This window comes from Cheilinus undulatus, linkage group 17 (genome assembly GCF_018320785.1).
Source record: "Cheilinus undulatus linkage group 17, ASM1832078v1, whole genome shotgun sequence".
Taxonomy (NCBI): Eukaryota; Metazoa; Chordata; class Actinopteri; order Labriformes; family Labridae; genus Cheilinus; species Cheilinus undulatus.
The window spans coordinates 35,761,745-35,780,615 of NC_054881.1; the positions used below are offsets into that span (position 1 = coordinate 35,761,745).

Genomic DNA, 18,871 nt, shown 5'->3' on the forward strand with positions numbered 1-18,871 from the left:
GTACGGCTAACCTTGACTGTCTAACATAGGGGTGCAGATGGCCTAGTGGTTTAAGGTGCGCCCCATGTTTGCAGGTGGCCCAGGTTCAAATCCGCCTTGTGCCACTTTCCCATATGTCTCTACCTGATCTCTCATTCCTGTTTCTGACTCTATCCACTGTTCTCTCTCGATAAAAGCATTAAAAAAAAAAAAACTTAAAAAAAAGAAAACATCTGTAGAGCCCGGCCTGGTTCCTAAGTGCTGACAGGGTGAGAAAACGGTCTAGTTGAGCAATAGCAAAATAAGCTGTTTGGTGGAGAATATTTAGCAAATTTTTCATGGCTGCATCCCACATACTCAGCTCTGCTGCTCATCCCACAAATGCATGATCTTTACAAATGTGGCACCATTTAAAAGGGAAATAAACAGACTACCCAGTGGTATAAGACTTACTGCCAAAAAGCATTGTTACAACAAAGAAATAATCAATCAAACACAAATCTCTTGACTTTTTGTGCTAAGTTTAGCTACAGTGTAGTAGTTTTGGGGGAATTAAAGGCTCAAATTTAGATGAAATGATTCAATAATGTAGTCATATTTAACATTTTTTACTGCTGTCAGTCACTTTAAAAAACAATACAATAAATTCAATTCAATTGTAATGAATTAATTGCAATTATTAGTATATGTGGATAATTTGAGAAAGATTGCATTATGGGTGGATTAAATAATAATAGTAACAAAACAATCAGAAAGGACGGGCTTCTGAATGCCATCGAAACTTTCTACTAGCTTCTGAAACAGAAGAAGTTGAGACTGAATGCACACTGTTCCCTTACTAGTCAATCCAGGATGGTTTAGTCTGTAGAATACAGATTTAACAATAAAATGATAAAATTAAGAGCATAGCAAGTTTATCCACGTGTTCCAGTCAAAGCTGTTTCAGCTGGGTGTGTGATGGCATCAGAGTGCAATTAATCAGCACAGATTTTTAGCACATTTTTCATCTAAAAATGTTGACAGCGCTAGTTTATTAATACACTCTGACATGAGAAAAGACTAAATCATATACCGAACAAGAACACCAAAATGAGGGACAGACTTCTCAACACTACCTCTGACGTCTTGTGCAGAAAACGATGACTTACCGTGAGCATCGAAGAACTCGTCGTCTGTGCTGTCCTCAGAATCTCTGGCGATACTCTGCATCCTCCACTCTGAGATGCTCTGATGAGACGGACTCCCTGCGAACAAACATATAAATTAATCAAATGACTACTCTGATGATAAATGAGTTTATATCTGCTGAATAAATGAATTAAAACTCTCACCTCCTCTCTTTGATGATCTGTTGGACGACCTGGAGGAGGTGGACCACTGCTTGGTAAGCTCCCCTCGTGTCTCCAGTGCATCTCCCAGCTTCCCCACTCCTTCGCCCTCTGTCTCTGCAGTCGACCCCCCCACGTCCGCTCCCTGATCCTGATCCTGGTTCACAGAGGAGCCATTGGTCTCTGGTCCGCCCTCCTCGTTGAGGCTGTACTGGGCCATCTTCTTCGCTAAAGCCAGCTGCGTCTCCAGCTCCAGCTGCCGGATGTCCTCTATGGTGAGGCCATACCACTCGTCCTGCCAGCACCATGCCTGTCTGTGAGCCCGAACCATGACTTTACGCAGACCTGAGAGACACAAACCAGGATTTAGAAGCAGGTAAAATCCTTTTAGAGGGAACAAATTGGATTTCTATGACATAACCTTTAAAATATGGAGTTATGGTCAGTGAAAACACAATTTGCTCTTTTATTCCTCAGTTTTTGGCTCTACATGAGAGTTTAGAGCAGTGATACTCAGTGCATCTTTTGTGATGATTTGTGGCTCTTTTCTGTTTTAATTTGGAATATTATCTCCCCAGAAAACCTTAAAAAAGAGAAACTCTGACCTCAGAAATTACACATTGCAAGTCACATTTATAAGTTTGTTTTCCACACATACAGTAGACTTTAATTGTCAAACTTTTTTTTTTGTCAGAATATTTCTATTGCCCTTATTTGCACTTTTTTGCCCCTTTTCTTCCAGTTTTTGCCACTTCTTTTTTTGCCACATTCTGCCCATTTTTGAGACTTTTATTCCATTTTGAATGAATGAAACACTCTGTGGCTATTGATGCTGACAGAAGCAGCCCCAAGATACCAAGTACAGAGCATGTCCTTTTCAACTATATCTACAACGGTGCTAATTTAGGCTTTATGCACTTTAAGACATGCCTGGGTAAGATGTGACCATAATTATTATTTACAGAATTTCATTTTATTTTTTCATTCTATTTATTTCATTTTGATTCAAGTGAAAAAAACATTCTACTTCCTCAGGTTATGTTCAAATACAGCTCTGTTGTTGTGTTTTTGTGCATTTTTGATGTGCTTTTGTCATGTTGCCAAATTTAAAAGGGAGTCTATGAATAAAAAGTGCATATTTTTCATCAAATTGATATGTATTGGTTCTAAATTTGAAATTACCAGCTGCTAACTTGGCAGCAAACATGTCTGGACTGGCTCCTTTTTTTTAATTATCAAATTTGGCCCAGTTGAATTTGTAATTGAATAGCCCTGATCTAGACTATATGGAAGTTTCACTTCTTGAATTAAATCACACAAAAAATGAACTTTTTAATGATATTAGAAATTTTTTAGATGCACCTGTAAATCTGCGTTGTTGATATTAAAATCAAATTTAAATGCTATAGAAGATTTGTTACTTTAAAGCACCTAATAGTGTAGTACAATGGCTCTCAAACTGGGGGTCAGGACCCCTCAAGGGGTCGCGAGATGGCTTCCAAAAAATAAAGAATATTTTTAAATGATTTTAAATTGTATATTTCACCAATTTTTGTAAATATTTATGCATAAAAATGTTGAATTTAAAATAGAAAAATGCAAACATGGCTGTATTTGACTATGACTCAGCCACCTTCAGGTACAGTGGGGGTCCCCAGTCGTTGGGGAGTCTTTGGTACTGTTATTATGGGGGATTTGGGCTAAAAAGTTTGGGACCTCCTTGTGCAGTTTATTCAACAAATATTTTTTAAAATGAGCTTTTTCTTTCTTCCTGAGGTTATTCCTTACTTTTTATGGTTTTTTTTTTGCAACTTTGAAGAAATCCTCTTTTCTATAACCTTGTACTCACAAAATGTTCACTTTTAGTTTGAATACAGGACTTTTAAAAGCTTGCTGGAACTTTCTGGCTCATTCCCCTGCCTTAAAGGACACATTTGAATTTCATCTCCAACTTTTTGTAGATTATTTGAATTTTTCATCTCAAAAAGACCCCTTTTTGTCACCAAGTTTCTGGGGTTTCTTTTGTCGTCTTTCTGTTTTACACCGGTGCTAACTGTCTCAATTATTTTTAAAGCAGACTTTTTGGGGTTTATTTTTCCTTTTCCTGTACAAAAATTTATGATATTATGTTTCAAGGTAAACCTTTGAGATCCCAAAATATCTTATGTCTGTCTTGGAATTAAGCCAAACTTTTACATTGGTTTCCTGATTTCTTAAGGTTTCTGTAGAGTTTAAGAAAAACACTTGGCTTATAGGATAAAACAGGAGAAAAAAGTGGCCCTGAAGCCATTCAAACCCTCTTAAGGACACACTTTCCCTCTGTTATACCTACCCACGTCGTGTATGAAGCGTTCGATCTTGGACTGCATGCCCCAGTATCTGAACTCCACCTTACAGAGTTTGTAGGCACACATAACAGGACAGCGGCCTGGGCTCTGGTTGATCTCCTCGATCCAGTCATCAGACAGAGGGCCGCGTTTCGTCTTCACAGACTGATACAGCTTTGGGTCTTCTTCCACCAGGTACTCATGAGGAGCAATGTAGTCCTTGACGATGTCTATGGGGTCTGCAGAGGGACAAAAACATCATTATGAATGGCGTTTTTATGGTAGCAGAGGTGATTTTTCATTGTGTGAATGATGACAGACTCACCTATCGTCCTCTGTCTCTTCTCGGCAGAGGACAGATTGAAGACATCCACCTGGTTTCCAGTATCTGGTTTATAGTACGTCTCGATGTCTATTGAGAATTTCTCCACAAAAGGACAAGTATACCTGAGAAACATGATGCATAGAGGTGTCAATATTAATGATGCACCTTCCTCCATCACCTGCTCAGGCAAGCTCATGTTCGCTGGGCATGTGGTTGTATGAATAAAACTACAATAAAACTTCAAACTTCAAATAAAGCTTCCTCTCAGAATTGCTGAAGCAATGATAACCTGATGAAAACACAACACTTGTAGCCTCACCCTGTGTGACAGATCCAGACTGTCTGCACATGTATGAAGCATTTGAATGGCCCAGACCTATTTTAACTCTGGTTATGAAAATAATAGGAATGTCAACGCTATAGTTACAGACAAACTTAAGTTTGTGCATGACAACTCATATAAATTCTGCAGTGCAGTTACCATAAACTCAGAAAGAGGCTGATTTGTCCCCAGATGACTGCATGGTGACTGATAAACAGCACTGGGGCACATGGTCATTGTTTGGACTGCATTGCTAAGCATCTGTAAGGATAACTGTAAGATAGTGAACTCATCTGAACCCAATGTGCTGATTAATGTTGTGACGTCAGTGTTTTTGCTGATCTCTGTCTCAAGAACTTGAGAGGAGTTATGTAAGATTGAGGCCAAGGAGAGTACGGAGACATGACGAGACAGGACATCTGGGGCATGGGGGACTGCGATGGACCAAGTGCATCCAGCATAAGTTATCATGGATAGTCAAAATAACAGATTTAGTGCCTATGAGAAGTATTCAACCCCTTGGATATTTTACCCTTTATTGATGATATAAATCAATCAAGGTCAATAAAATTAGGTTTTTTCACAAAAAACATCACAATGTTTGAAAACAGATTTTTATAAAGTCAATCAAACATAAAATATTTAAATTAAAATAAGTGCATAAATATCCACCCCCTTCAGGTAAGCATTTAGTAGATCCACCTTTGGCTGTAATCACAGCACTGAGCCTGTGTGGATAGGTCTCAATCAGGCTTGCACATTTGGACACTGCAATTGTACTCTTTGCAAAACTGATCAAGCTCTGTCAGGTTGCAAAGGGATCAGGCGTGAACAGCCCTTTTCAAGTCAAGCCACAAATTCTCTAAATCTCCTTAAATCTTCTCCCAAGCGGTAGTTCTCTCGCAGACTGGATAAGATTGTCCTCCAGGATTTTCCTGAGAAGAATCCCGCATGATGCTGCCACCACCATCTGCCACAGTGGGGATGGTGTGTTTGTAGTGAAATGCAGTGTTTGGTGTCCACCAAACATAGTGTCTGTGGTCAAAAAGCACCATTTCAGTCTCATCATACCAAAGAACTTTCTCCCACTTGACCATGGAGTCTCCAAAGGGCCATCTGGCAAACTCTTGTGGAGATTTAATCTGGGTTCTTTTCAATAGTTTCTTTCTCTTTGCCACTCTCCCATAAAGCTTTGACTGGTGAAGAAACCAGGCAACAGTTGTTGAATGCAGAGTCTCTCCCATCTCAGCTGCTGAACTTTTTAACTCCTTCAGAGTAGTCATAGGAGTCTCGGTGGCCTCTCTCACTAGTCTCCTTCTTGCACGCTCACTCAGTTTGTGAGGACGGCCTGATCCAGGCAGATGTACACATGTGCCATATTCCTTCTATTTCTTAATGATGGATGCAATTTCTTGATGACTTAAACTTTTCAACAGCCTTTTCTCTGAGTTGCTTGGAGTGTTCTTTTGTCCTCACAGTGTAATGGTAGCCAACAATACTAATTAACCAGAGACTGGACCTTCCAGACACAAGTGCCAAATTACACCGACCATGATTGATTTATAAAATTTACAAAAGGGTAAAACATCCAAGGGGGTGAATACTTTTTATAGGCACTGTATGAAACAGACACAGTTTAAGAGGGAGCTTCATGTGTGCTTCTTACTTTGTAAAGTTCTTTTTTCCATTCTGCTTGCAGTTCTTTTCTGATTCTCTTTTTTTTAGCTTTAAACTCGGATTCCTTCAGGCTTCATGTTGGCAAGTATTGGTTCTCGAGACAGCTCAGCTGGAAATGGTGCAAATTAGCTCACATGGAGGAAGGAAAATCACCAGCTTTTTCCGAAAGACGCGTTTAAGTGAGAGGATCTGCAGACCCATTATAGTCAGATAGACTGAGGTTGATTTCATGAAGAAACTTCTGGCACAAAATAAAGACTCTGATATCCACAGAGAAAAATCAATGGAAAAAAAATCTGTAATTTCCATCTCATTCCACCTACTTTAGGCCAAAAGGTTAAAAACAACCAGGCAAACTAACAGAAAACTTCACAAAAACAGAAAAACTATCAAAACACTTGGATGTAATATTTGTTTAAATGTAAAAACTTCCCTTTCTTTCAGTGAGAGGTTGATAAAAACATTTATATTGAAGGCCTCTAATGTCCTAATGGAGGAGCTACAAATTGTTAATGAAATCCCTCATATCTAATCTATGAGAATTCAAAAATCAGTGCCAAGAACGCAACGCCACACCGGCATAAAAAAATAGACTTGACTGAGCAGTGTGAAATATTAAGAAATCAGGCGAACATAAAATGTTGGCAACGGTGCGTGCTGTTAATGAAAATGTGATCATTCAGCTGAAACCACTCCAAATAACAAAACGCTTCCCTCAGCAAAAACCAGGATGAGGTTGTTTCATTTGTTAAATTTATGGGATTAAAAGCCGTACAATAAAAACTATTAACAACATTTTATTACTCAGAGGTCAATCCTTGGACTGGAGATGATGCCAGCTGCCTAAAAGCAAATGTTTTAGCTCAGGCTGGTTTCAGAGCCATTTTCTAATAGTTTACTTCAAACTGAGCGAGCATTAATCATCTTTAATACCTGTGGTGAGTCATTTTCCATTCAAACATTTTATGGGGTGGATTATAATCAAGAGCATCTAATCAAGTCCATTAATCCCCTGCTCCCCTATATTTCACATTCTATCACAGTCTCTACATGAAGAAGATATCCTGTATTTTAAACCAGGGCTCTTATTTTACATACAGGGTAAGGGTTAGGTACAAGACAATTGTAGATTGCCTCAGTGACAGCAGAGAAAAAGGTTGCAATGATTGTGAGTGATTGTAACGGCTGCTATTTTTTCCACTGACAAGCTCCCGTTGTTGTTTTACGTTGCTGACACTTCACAGAAAGGATCCCTGGAGGAGTATGACCTTTTTTAAGAGTAATATACTTTTGGTTAGCACTTTATTTTAGTAGACCCTAGTTACCTAGTATTTCTATAGTAATTCCATTGTAATTACCTATTAATAAGTTGACATTTTACCAAGTAATAACTTAATTATATTAAGGAAGCATTGACCTGATAATTATGTATTGATTACCAAGTAATTCCTCCAAATACTGTGGCAATTCTCTGGTAATTAAGTGGTATTTTACCCTAACCCTAGCCCTCGAAACCCTAGGCCCCTAAGCCCCTTACCCTAAATATTACTTTAAAAATTATTCAGGAAGGACTCACTTTAGATCAGTGGGCCAAAATAAATAAAATCCCTGGTCAATATCAAGCAACAAATATAGAAATTATCTAGTTTACTAAGAAATTACATATTGTCAAATTACCGAATTGCCAGAATATTATGAGGGTTAGGGTTAGGGTAGAATACCAACTTATTAGCACTTTATTTAAGTGGGCCATAATTACCCAGTTATATTACATTTATAAGTGAAAATCACCTAGTTATAAATTGACTTTTACCAACCAATAACTTGATAATATTAGGTACGTTTTTACCTGGTAGTAATGTATCAATTATCAAGTAATTCCTCGTAATGAACAAAGGAGGGTGGTTGACTGGCTGCCCAGTGTGATGGTGGCGCTTCAGTAATAAACTGAGGTTGGGAGCTCTTGGAGAACAGGGGGGAAATCCAGGCACCCCAAACACAAAAATAGTAAAAAATGAGGTAGGGAACACTTTAAAAAGCCTTTACTATAATGGCCAAATCATTTTAAAAAGCCAACATGTTTCAGCCAGATCGGTCTTCATCAGGGCTAGGCTTTCTGAAGTATTTCCTTCCTCAAATTTACTATTTTTATGTTTGGAGTGCCTGGATTTCTCCCCATTTTCTGATATACTTTTGAAGATCTTTGATAAGGCCGTCTTTGTAGATTTTAGAACCCGATCGCACCTTCAATTTTTAACCTGTCAACTGCACAGTTACATGCATGTTATGTGCCAACTACAAACTAAAAATGTGATAAACCAGAAAATTCCAGTAGTATGTCTTTTAGAAGTAGAAGTATGCAAAACAAGCTTTCTTGGAGCATTTTGAGATCAGACTATGAGAAAAAAAGAATTTGGCTTGATACCAAAAATTAGGTGACAGTAAAAGGTCAGATTTTTATACTTAAACAACCATAAAGGAGCCGTACCACAATCTAGAAGTACATAATCACAAGTTTTGCACTGCAGTCAAAATAAAGAGAGCATAGATTTAGGTTTAAAGAATAAAAATTGAACTTAATCAGAAATCTATTAAGCTTGACTAAAGATGTAAACTGAAGGGCTCTTCTTCCTTAGAGATTACCTTTAGTAGAAGTGTACAACAAAGTCATGTCACATTGACAAATCCATTTAGAGTACAAGAATTCAAACCATACTTGAACAGTACTTCAGTGCTTGTTTCACCACTTCACCAGAACATTTATTAAGCTATAAGGTGTATAATTGTTTATCATTCTCATATATTTTCTCCAGCAGGAGGAAGTAAAGCTGTACACAGAAGCTAAAAAACACCTAACTATGGTTAGACAGTAAAATATCTGCACTAGGTATTAACAGGCCATTAAAATAAACTGTTAACTACTTTTTTTTTGATTTACAGAAATGGCTGCTATATTGCCTTTTTCAAAGCTACCAAAGCTCACAGTTTAGATGTAAAAATAGGTATTAAAAGTGCCTCTTGTACCTGAATTTACAGTGATTGATCGAGGCAGTGATTGGCCAGCAACACTGGTGTTCAGTGAAATAAAAATTACTGTTCAGTCAATAAACTCTGGTCGATGTAACAGAGTGATTTAATAGCTTCTGCTGTTTATAAAAAAGCATCTTAATTTCAATGAAAAGGTCAATCTCAAAGGTGATTCTTTTTGTTCTAAAGTAAAAAAACTGGAATAAAAGCATGTGGTTTTGCTTTATTATTCAGGTACTTTGGTGTAATCATTTTGATCATTTTCCCTAGAGGGATCCACTGCAGCTGTTTTAACATGTTTCAAGGCTGCATGTTGTGGCAAAGAGAAGGCCTAGAAAAGATTGAAAAGCTTGTAAAAAGTATGCGAATTGCTGTGAAAAGCAAAGGGATCTGTTGGTTTGAGTCTGGTGTGGTCATCTCACCGGGTCCGTGTGTAGGGGTAGGCGTTCCAGGACTCCTCCTCCACTCGTAGAGCAGCTTGAGGCAGGATGGCACAGAACCAGGACGGGATGTGTTTGCCGATGTGATAGACTTTGTGTGTGTACTGACCCGAACCCCCGGGTCCGTCCTCATAAGGCTTGTTCTCTAGGATCTCCACCCCGCTGCCCTCGCCGCAGCTCTCCTCTCGGCTCTTTTTCTGCAAAGTGGCAGAAATATGACAGGACAGAGAGAGAGAGAGAGAGAGAGGAGGGTGAGATGAAGTTTATGCTTAGAGTTATGCCACTGCAACTGGAACAACACTGGTTTTCAAAGTCTGCATATTAAGCAGCCAAACAGTTGAAATACTAAAAGCACCACTGTCCACTTTGGATGTAAAATCATGTGAAACAGAGAGGTCTGGAAAGAGTTCCTGCAGGTAAAGAGGACAAAGGTGTGATGTTAACCCTAACCTGGGGTCACTGAAATGTAGAGCTGTGTGTCATCTGCATAGCTACAGTAATTCATTTAGTTAGTTATAGCTTAGTCCTAGTGTCAAAGATTAGCAACAAAATTAATTTGATGCACGATTAGTTTTTCTGTAGAGTCAACAAACGTGACTGTTATTCTGTTTTTCTACATAACGAATCACTGACATGATAGAATTCATGGTTTTATTCTGCTATGACTGAGAGATTAAAAATCATGATTATAATTAGAGTAAATGGGACATTTGGATGTGACAAAAAACTGATCATATATCTAAATCAGTTTTGTTGCTTATTCTTTGACAGCCAACAATATAATAATAAAAAAAAAAAAAACAGCCCCCTCATTTTTCTTTAGAAATAAAAAACGAATTTTTGTGTTTGATTTCCATGTAAAACAGTGACACCATGTATTCAAAGTGGCATACAAAGGATTAAAATCCAGAAAATAATTTATTATTTGGTAGTTTTGATCAGGACTATATTTTGATAACAGTTTTCGTAAGTGGACATTTTTGTCTACCAATGCCTAAATAGAAAATAAAGATTTAAATCTGACACTACACAAAAAACAGTAATGCATCAAATTACATTTTGTTGTATTTCTGTTTTTTTCTTCAGAGTGAATCAATAACATTACAAAATTCATAGTTTCATTCTGCTATGGCTGAGAAATTAAAATCACGGTTATAACTGGAGTAAATGGGACATTTTTGGCCACAAATGGCTCAAAGGGAGTAAAGTTTTACATCGGACATTACTTAAAAAACTAATCATGCTTCATAATCTCTTGTCTTGGAAATCTTTGACACATCTGACACTATAATTTTTTAAAATACCCTCAGGCCTCTCACCATTTATTATATATAAAATAAATCATTTTTTGTGGCATTTAAAGGGTTACAATCCAGAAAATAATTTAGTATTTGGTAGTTTAGATCAGAACTGAAGTTGATTTTAAGACTTGAGCCAAAAACATGGAAAATACTCAACTGTGTAAATTGTATGTCTTTGACATACATTATTTGTCTGTGAGATATCCAGGACTATGTTTGAAAAAAGAAATTAAGAAAATAACTCATGAAATTATAAGTTTAGGCCAGGACTTAAATTGGTGCAAAGAATAAGAATTAAAAAAAAAAAATAGGAATTTTTCTTTTTTATATAATTCTTAAATTATTACTTTTTTCACAGTGGGCAGCTGTTGTCCACAAAAGGCTTAATTGGTTAGTGAATTTGCACAGCGTAAACTGTAAGCTCTTAAAAATTAATTTGAAATTTAAAAATTTTTCAAGAAAAAAAAAACCTCCTGCAAAAAAATGATGCCTATTTGCAGTGACAAAGACAAAATGATCCCAAAATAAACGTGAAATATTCACTCTTTTTGACATAAATGTCCAGTGTAATAGCAGAGGGTTAAATGGTGAGGTGAACAACTGACTTCTTTTCTTCCATTAATTTTCAGAAAATAAAACAAACAGAGCCAGGACAGGTCCATCTTATAACAATTTGCTCACCTGCCTGACTTCACATTAAAAGCCAGCAGGCCTGACACAGTACTTCTGTCTCTCTTTACGGTCTTGTCTAACCTTGTGAAATCCTCTGCCCACGTAGATGTGGATGGATGATGCAGCAGAAGCAAAGTGATGAGCTGGAAAGGAAACTACTGCCATGTGGAAGAAAAAAGAAACTGCTTGTCTTTTCATTCTTTCACTCACATAGCACATCTTATTTATGCTCTCCGTCTGTTTCTCATCAAGTTCCTCCTCACAGATCATCTCCTCAGAGTCAAACAATCCAAACTCGGTGGCCAGTTTAGGTTTTAGACAAGAGTTTAGGTTTTAGAAGAGTTCAGGGGAGCTGGACTTTGAAGAAGCCTTTAAAAAACACAAAACTATTTTTTTCAGAATTTCACCTCCTTCAGCAAAATCACAGCTGATGATCTGACCCCTCAAATCTTTTCATAGATATTGTAGAATAAAGACACCTGTGTGTGGAGGGTCTAGTCACTGGTTAATCTATTCCTGGCTACCACTACACCATGAAGACAAAAGAACACAAAGGCACTGAACTGCATGGCTGTGCAAAAAGGAAGCTACTGAGACCTAAGACTACTCTGAAACTCTTCATACAGCAACTGTGTCCCGTCTTCACCAGTCAAAACTTTATGGGAGAGAAGTGATGTGCACATCACTACAAACACACCATCCCCACTGTGAAACACAGTGGTGGCAGCATCATGCTGTGGGGATGCTTCTCAGCAACCGGCCCTGGAAGGCTTGTAGTGGTAAAATGAAAACAGCAAAACATGGGAAAATCCTGAAGGACAAGCGTATTCAGTCTGCAAGAAAACTGCAACTTGGTTGATTTATGAAACCAGTTTATGGACAAAACATCCAGGGGAGTGAAAACTTTTTACAGGCACTGCAAGAGTTGATTTAATTATTTTTGTCATGGATAAAATGATCCAAAAAAGTGCAACCAAAAGTTGCATCATAAAATAAAGGTCTAAATCCAGCAGATTAAACAGAGACCCTTCTAGAAACACGCCTTGACGATGGAGCAGATGTTTTCAGGTGTCAATGATGTGAGTCTGCAGTATACTTCAATCCTAAATGACCCAACATCACATTACAGTGATGTAAAATGGTACTTGACACATACATTACCTTCCTATTTGCTCTGCAGTTTTATTAAATGAATTAACTCTGAAATCTTGTTTGCAGAAGCCTCTACATTTTAATCTTCCTCTTGAGTCTGTGCAATAACTGTCAGACGACTGTAGACACTGTATCCTTGCTCAGGGCGGATGATTGAATAGCTGTTTTATTCCCTCTATTGTAACTTGCTGCGGGTCGAGGAACAGCAGCGTGTGAATACAAATCATGGTGATCATTATTAACAGGCAGAGTGGGGATGGGGGGGTGGGGGGCTCGGGGTCAAGAATGAGAGCTCAGATTGAACATGCAGCTCTCCCTCCTGAAGACTTCGGGGAGGTGCTATCAGTAATGAAGGTCAGAGGAGGCAAACAGCTGGAAAATTGCTGTAATCTAGCAGGTAATGTAATTTAGGAGAGGAGCTGAGGGCCTTAAATTACCCTCTGCTGCTGCACTGAGGATCTGTATTAATGACACACGTCTGAGAGCCCGGAGCAAAGAGTGCAAAGTGTTGAATGTATATACAGCTGCTCCTCAGGGATGTATGCATCTTTATAAAAACAACAGAGGTGATTCCATTAAGTCTGATACTCTCTGAAGGTCGTAGGGACTTCAAACTTTAAAGAATGGAAGAAACACTGAGAACGGAGAGTTAAGACTTGACCTGGTCTGCACTGAATACATCTATCCACCTTATGTAAATATAACCTTCACTTCACTTTCTGCAGCCTCACAGTTTTCATGTGCAAGAACAGTGGAAATTTTCCAGAGCCAAGGATGCTGCATCTGCTTAGCTGTGGGTTTGCCGGTGTCATCACAATCAAAAACTGATTTTAGTGGAGTTTAGTTAGACTGAAGGAAAAAAGAAGATGAAATCACAAATTTGCAAAGAGATTTAGTAGTTTTTGCTGTTGCTAAGCTTGCAAAAGGAGCTGGAATTTATGCAAGACTCTACAAAAGCTGAAACATATTTTACCTTCAGGACACTTAAAACTCGGAGAAAAAACATCTTCAGTCTAGAATGCATAAATATTCACCCCCATCATGCCAGCATTTAGTAGATGCACCACTGGCTGCAATCACAGCACTGAGTCTGTGTGGATAGGTCTCAGTCAGGCTTACACATCTGGACACTGCAATTGTATTCTTTGCAAAACTGCCCCAGCTCTGTAATGTTGCATGGAGATCAGGCATGGATGGCCCTTTTCAAGTACAGCCACAAATTCTATATTGGATTGAGGTCTGGGCTCTGACTCGGTAACTCCAGAACATCCCCCTCACCATTTCTGTGTAGCTTTCTTTGTGTGCTTCATGTCATTTTCTTGCTTGTAAAAAAAACTTCTCCCAAGTCATAGTTCTCTTGCAAACAGAATGAGATTGCCATCCAGGATTTTCCTACTTTTTCTCTCATCTTTAAAAGCCTCTCTCACTTGTCTCCTTCTTGCACAGTCACTCAGTTTGTGAGGCTGGCCTGATCTAGGCAGATTTACACATGTGCCATATTCCTTCCATTTCTTGGTGATGGATTTAACTGAACTCTGGGGGATGTTCAGTGCCTTGGAAATGTTTTTTTTCCATCCTCTGACTTATACTTTTCAATAACCTTGTCTCTGAGTTGCCTGGGCTGTTCTTTTGTCTTCATGGTGTAATGGTAGCCAGGAATACTGATTAACCAAATCATTTCATTGTTTACAATATACAGTACATTCCCATCTATACACATGGGGCGTTCTAGCTCTGCACTCCCTGGAAAGCCAAAGCAGCTACTTGAATAACTCAGGGAGCATCCTTTCAGCAGAGCCTTCTCTTCCAAGTAAAACTTCAGCTCCATTTTGCATAACATGGTAAAATGTGTGATGAGAGTGTTCCTAGCTGAATGTAGGTTATAATATACAATGTTTTTTGCTGCCATTTGTTGAAAAATACATAAGATGAGGAACCTAATAATAATCACAATACTGGGGGGAAAAAATCACAATAAGATTATTTCTGCAAATCATTCAGCCCTATTATTTATCAAGTTTATTTGGATTGGGAATGAGTATGAAGTAAGCATTTATAGCCTATTCGAACCTGTAGTGCCTGTCTCTAGCTGGGCCATGACAATTTAAGTGCAGCTCGACTTCAACTGCATATTTACCACTATCAGTCCTCTCTATTTCATGATCATCATAGCTATCAAGGATGATTAAAAAAAGATCAGTCTAGTTTTAAACATCTATTGTTGCTACCATGTTTGTTCATCTCTTTCTGCTTCACTCTTTATCTCCTCACACCCCAACACAGTTTTGGCAGATGGCTGTTCAGCATGAGTCTGATTCAGCTGTTTAAAGACAGATTTTACTCACTACTGTTCATTTGCTAAATGTTGCAAAATGTTGCAGTCATAGGGGATTAATGGGTCTTTGTAAGCCACATAACAAAGATTACGGTCTAGACTTGAAGCATGCCGGATTTTCTGTTGTATTGTTTCACTTCTACCTACGTGCAGAGAAATATGCTTTATTAATGGGGCTTTAAGTTTTTTTTTCTTGCATTACAGCAGCTCTACTTGCAACCTAGTCCAGATTACCCTGGGGGCATTATGGGCACAGGCCCAAGGGCCAACAGGCACAGGGACTCTGAGGGTTTTCTCACTGAATGAAGCACAAAAAAAAATCTCACTGATGGACCTCTGTGCATGCTGATATACAGTAGGTAATTTGCCCTGGAATTGTACTCCAAAAATTACAAACATGGTCAATTCACATAGGATTAAAAAACACAGACGTCCCGCAAGATTATTACAAACTACCAGAGGTCCCTGGGTAATACTAATCCCATCGGACTGTGAATAGTGCATATTCCACATTTCAAAAAAAAAAAAAAAAAAAAAAAGGATTTATCCGATCAAAAGTCAAATATCTGCCAATGGAGTAAAGAAATTTCTGTTGTAGAGGGTTTATAAACAACATGTCTACATCTGAATCGGTTATTACACGTCATTATAAGACACAGAAAGTATATTTTTCTTGCTCCACTGGCAGAGATGACCCTCAGAAGAACTGTTGGTTTTATTTTTATGTTTTCTATCTTGATATTGGAGTTTTATCTGGACTAATTTACAGTAAGATTATTGAGATATCTTTAGTACTTAGATAAATACACTTGTTTAATCTGAGCTTTTGGAACTGCTACAATTATTTATACTGGTATTATAAATATCAAACTAAATCCTACTGTTGTTATTGACAGCATATTGGTAATTATGACACCGAGTCTGATTACACTACAGTGTTTGTGTTGATGGTAATGATGTCACCTGAATCAACAAACAAAGAGAGGAAAAAAATCTCTTTCCTGTTATCCTGTCCTCCCCCTGATTCATGTATAAAAACTCAAACCACCTACTGTATTTAGAGCTCGACGTAATGTTGTCATGGCAACGTCGTCTGCACCATCACTGTCCCTCCCCTCTTTCTGTCTCTCTCTCTATTTCTCTCCCGCACCACAAACAAATGATGGCAGCCACTGCCATGCTGCAGCTGATGTCACTGGTTACCACGGTAACCTGGTGTTCAAATGTGATGCTGGAGCGAGAGGCGGGACCAACGATGGAAGTGTGAGTATGCATCGACATATGCAGTAGAAGTTCAGTTACAGAGGGCCTGTTTTCTTTAAACTTCTGCTGTTTTCATCTGAAATTATTGTGGTTTTCTCTGCTCCATTATAGATTTAGTAGTTTAAATTGTCAGCTTTTATTTCCTTCATTGCCTGATTTAACTGAGTGTAACAATAAAGCTTTATTACAGCTTTAGAGAAAGGGGTTTCTAGCATGCATACATCACTCATGCCATCGATTCCTCAAACTGTTTAGGCCTTTACTGAGTCAGGACAGAGGATAGTTGGTAACTGAGGAGAGAGAGAGGGGAATAACAGTGGCTGGACCTAAAGCCAGGCAGCATCGAGGACAACTCTCTCTGTACATGGGGCACACAAACATGGCTAACAGCATCCCAATGACTTCTTTTTTCATTTTTAATCAATTTCCTGGACCTGTCTGAGTGGAAGCTCTTGATCCACTGACTCCAGCCTCAGTCCACTCCTTGTGAAGCTCCCCTAAGTTCTTGAACCTGCTTTGTTAGACAATCCTCTGAAGGCTGAGCTCATCCTTGTTGCTTGTGCTCTTTTTCTTACCACACTTTTCCCCTCCAGTCAACATTTCATGAATATGCTTTGAAGCAGTCTTGGAGAACAGCCTGACCTTTCAGCAGTGACCTTCTGTAGCTTACCCTCCTTTTGGAGGTGTCAGTGATTGTCTTCTGGACATTTGTCAAGTCAGATGTCTTCCCCATGATTGCAGTTGTGTGCACTGAGCCATAGTGAGAGAATGAAGGCTCAGGAAACCTTTGCAAATTGGACTTTATTCAATATTCTAATATTTTGAGATGGTGGATTTTTTATTTTTGCGAGCTATAATCATTAACATATTTTAGATGCACCTGTATGCCACTTCAGATGCACATCACAGTACATTATCTGCATTATTAACAAGGTTATAAGATACGCTGCCTGGCCAAAAAAAAAGTTGCCACCTGGATTTAACTAAGCAAATAGGTACGAGCCTTCTATTGGATAATTACTGCATGGGCGATTATCTTTCAGCTGGCAACAACTTATTTAACCCCAGCCGATGCAATGAGTAACTTCTCATTTCTTAACCATGTGGAAAGACACATCCTGTGGTTGTGGAAAAGATGTTAGTCTGTTTAAGTAGGGTCAAATCATTGGCATGCAAAAAAAGGCTTCAGTTTGCAAGGGAGCATAAAGATTGGACTCTGGACTCTCAGAGTGATGGGCGCATCAGGGTAAGAAGAGAGGCAGGTGAATTGATGCACCCATCATGCCTAGTGCCTACTGTACAAGCCTATGGGGACAATGCTATGATCTGGGGTTGCTGCAGTTGGTCAGGTCTAGGTTCAGCAACATTATGTGCCCAAAAAATAAACCATCTCTGTTTAAAAGCAATGAAAGCTAAGACCCAAAGTGACATGTTTAGTTTAGTTATCTAGTGATGCATCAGCTCATTGACCTTTAGAGGACAGCCCTGACCAAACTGAGTCATTCCTCCGTTCATAACATTAAACTCAAAGCCACAACTATCATAATAATCACCATGAACTTCCTGTTCCGGACAACTGTTGGCTGTATTCTCTTCTCTGCATTTATTGCATTGAGTCCCCCTTTACTGTAGAATATTTATGTGCATATTTGCACAAATTTATGAACATAATCCACAGGCATATGGAGCACCATCTGGCCTGCTGGACAACGCTCCCCCTGCGACCCTTAAACCAGCGCTGTGGCTCTGAAACAGCTTGACATGATGACACCTTAAACTCCTGACCTCTCCAAAGACCTGAACCTCTGCTGTTGCCACATCATCTCCGAGAACGCACCTGATTTTGTGCTTTCTTGTACTTACAGTGTCACACAGACATCCCTTATTAAATCCTTTAATTTGAGACACATAAGCAGCTTTTTTTCTTAGTCAAAGTGTGTGATTGTGCAAAAGCACTCACCTGGATCATGTAGAGCTGAGCGATGCGGTACTCCTCCACGCTCAGCGGCATGGGGATACGATACTCCTTGATCAGCATGGTTGTGCTTGAATTGAGCAATGTGTTTGTATCCAGAGGGGAAGGATTGTAAGAGGGCAGACACTCCTCACGGTCGGCTTCGCTACGCGAGCAGCATGTTCAGACAGCGAGGATGGGAGGCAGCATTAGTCACACCTGAGAGGAGGAGGAGGAGAAACAGACAACAGAACAGACTCAAAGTGGGATAAAGCACAAAAATAAACAAAATAGAAAACGTAGATTTAAGCTTCCTGCATGACTTACAAACCGAGCAGAGGAGTTAGCATGTTTGTCTCAAGGATTAAACCTCCGTACACAAGCCAACACATCCGGTGTGTGTCATAAAGCCCGCCCACAGATCTGTTACAAGGTAATCCACTGACCCAGCAACATCCCTGAAATCCCCTGGCAACCTAAATCCAGACTGTGCCACATGCAGAAGATTCAGCCAAGTTGTAGTCAATGTAGTCTTTAAATCCAACTGTTTGTAGAGTATCTAATTTTCCTGATAGTTTATATCAATTTGATATCTTTATTTAAAATTGTATTAAAATTGTTTTACAAATCCTGTAGGAATTTTTAACTCCTCTTTATGACATTCAACAGCAAATCAGACTTTCAGCATACATATCAACCATTACTACACTGTAAAACTCAAATCAAACATTGTATAAAAAAATATGCTAACTGATAAAGTGGGTAAATA

At 38.8% G+C, this 18,871-nt stretch overlaps 1 protein-coding gene across 2 annotated transcripts in view; it reads right to left on the reverse strand.

Annotated features, from left to right (window-relative positions):
- Nucleotides 1-18,871, reverse strand: part of LOC121524995 (membrane-associated phosphatidylinositol transfer protein 2-like) — an 89,623-nt gene that overhangs the window by 24,117 nt on the left and 46,635 nt on the right. For both annotated transcript variants that reach the window (XM_041810664.1, XM_041810665.1), the window contains 6 exons: nucleotides 18,109-18,321; nucleotides 9,408-9,622; nucleotides 3,960-4,081; nucleotides 3,640-3,873; nucleotides 1,311-1,652; nucleotides 1,128-1,223 (listed from right to left, as the gene is read on the reverse strand). In XM_041810664.1, coding sequence (XP_041666598.1) covers nucleotides 1,128-1,223; nucleotides 1,311-1,652; nucleotides 3,640-3,873; nucleotides 3,960-4,081; nucleotides 9,408-9,622; nucleotides 18,109-18,186 — 1,087 coding nt within the window. In that variant the 5' untranslated portion in view covers nucleotides 18,187-18,321. The remainder of the gene's footprint in view (nucleotides 1-1,127; nucleotides 1,224-1,310; nucleotides 1,653-3,639; nucleotides 3,874-3,959; nucleotides 4,082-9,407; nucleotides 9,623-18,108; nucleotides 18,322-18,871) is intronic.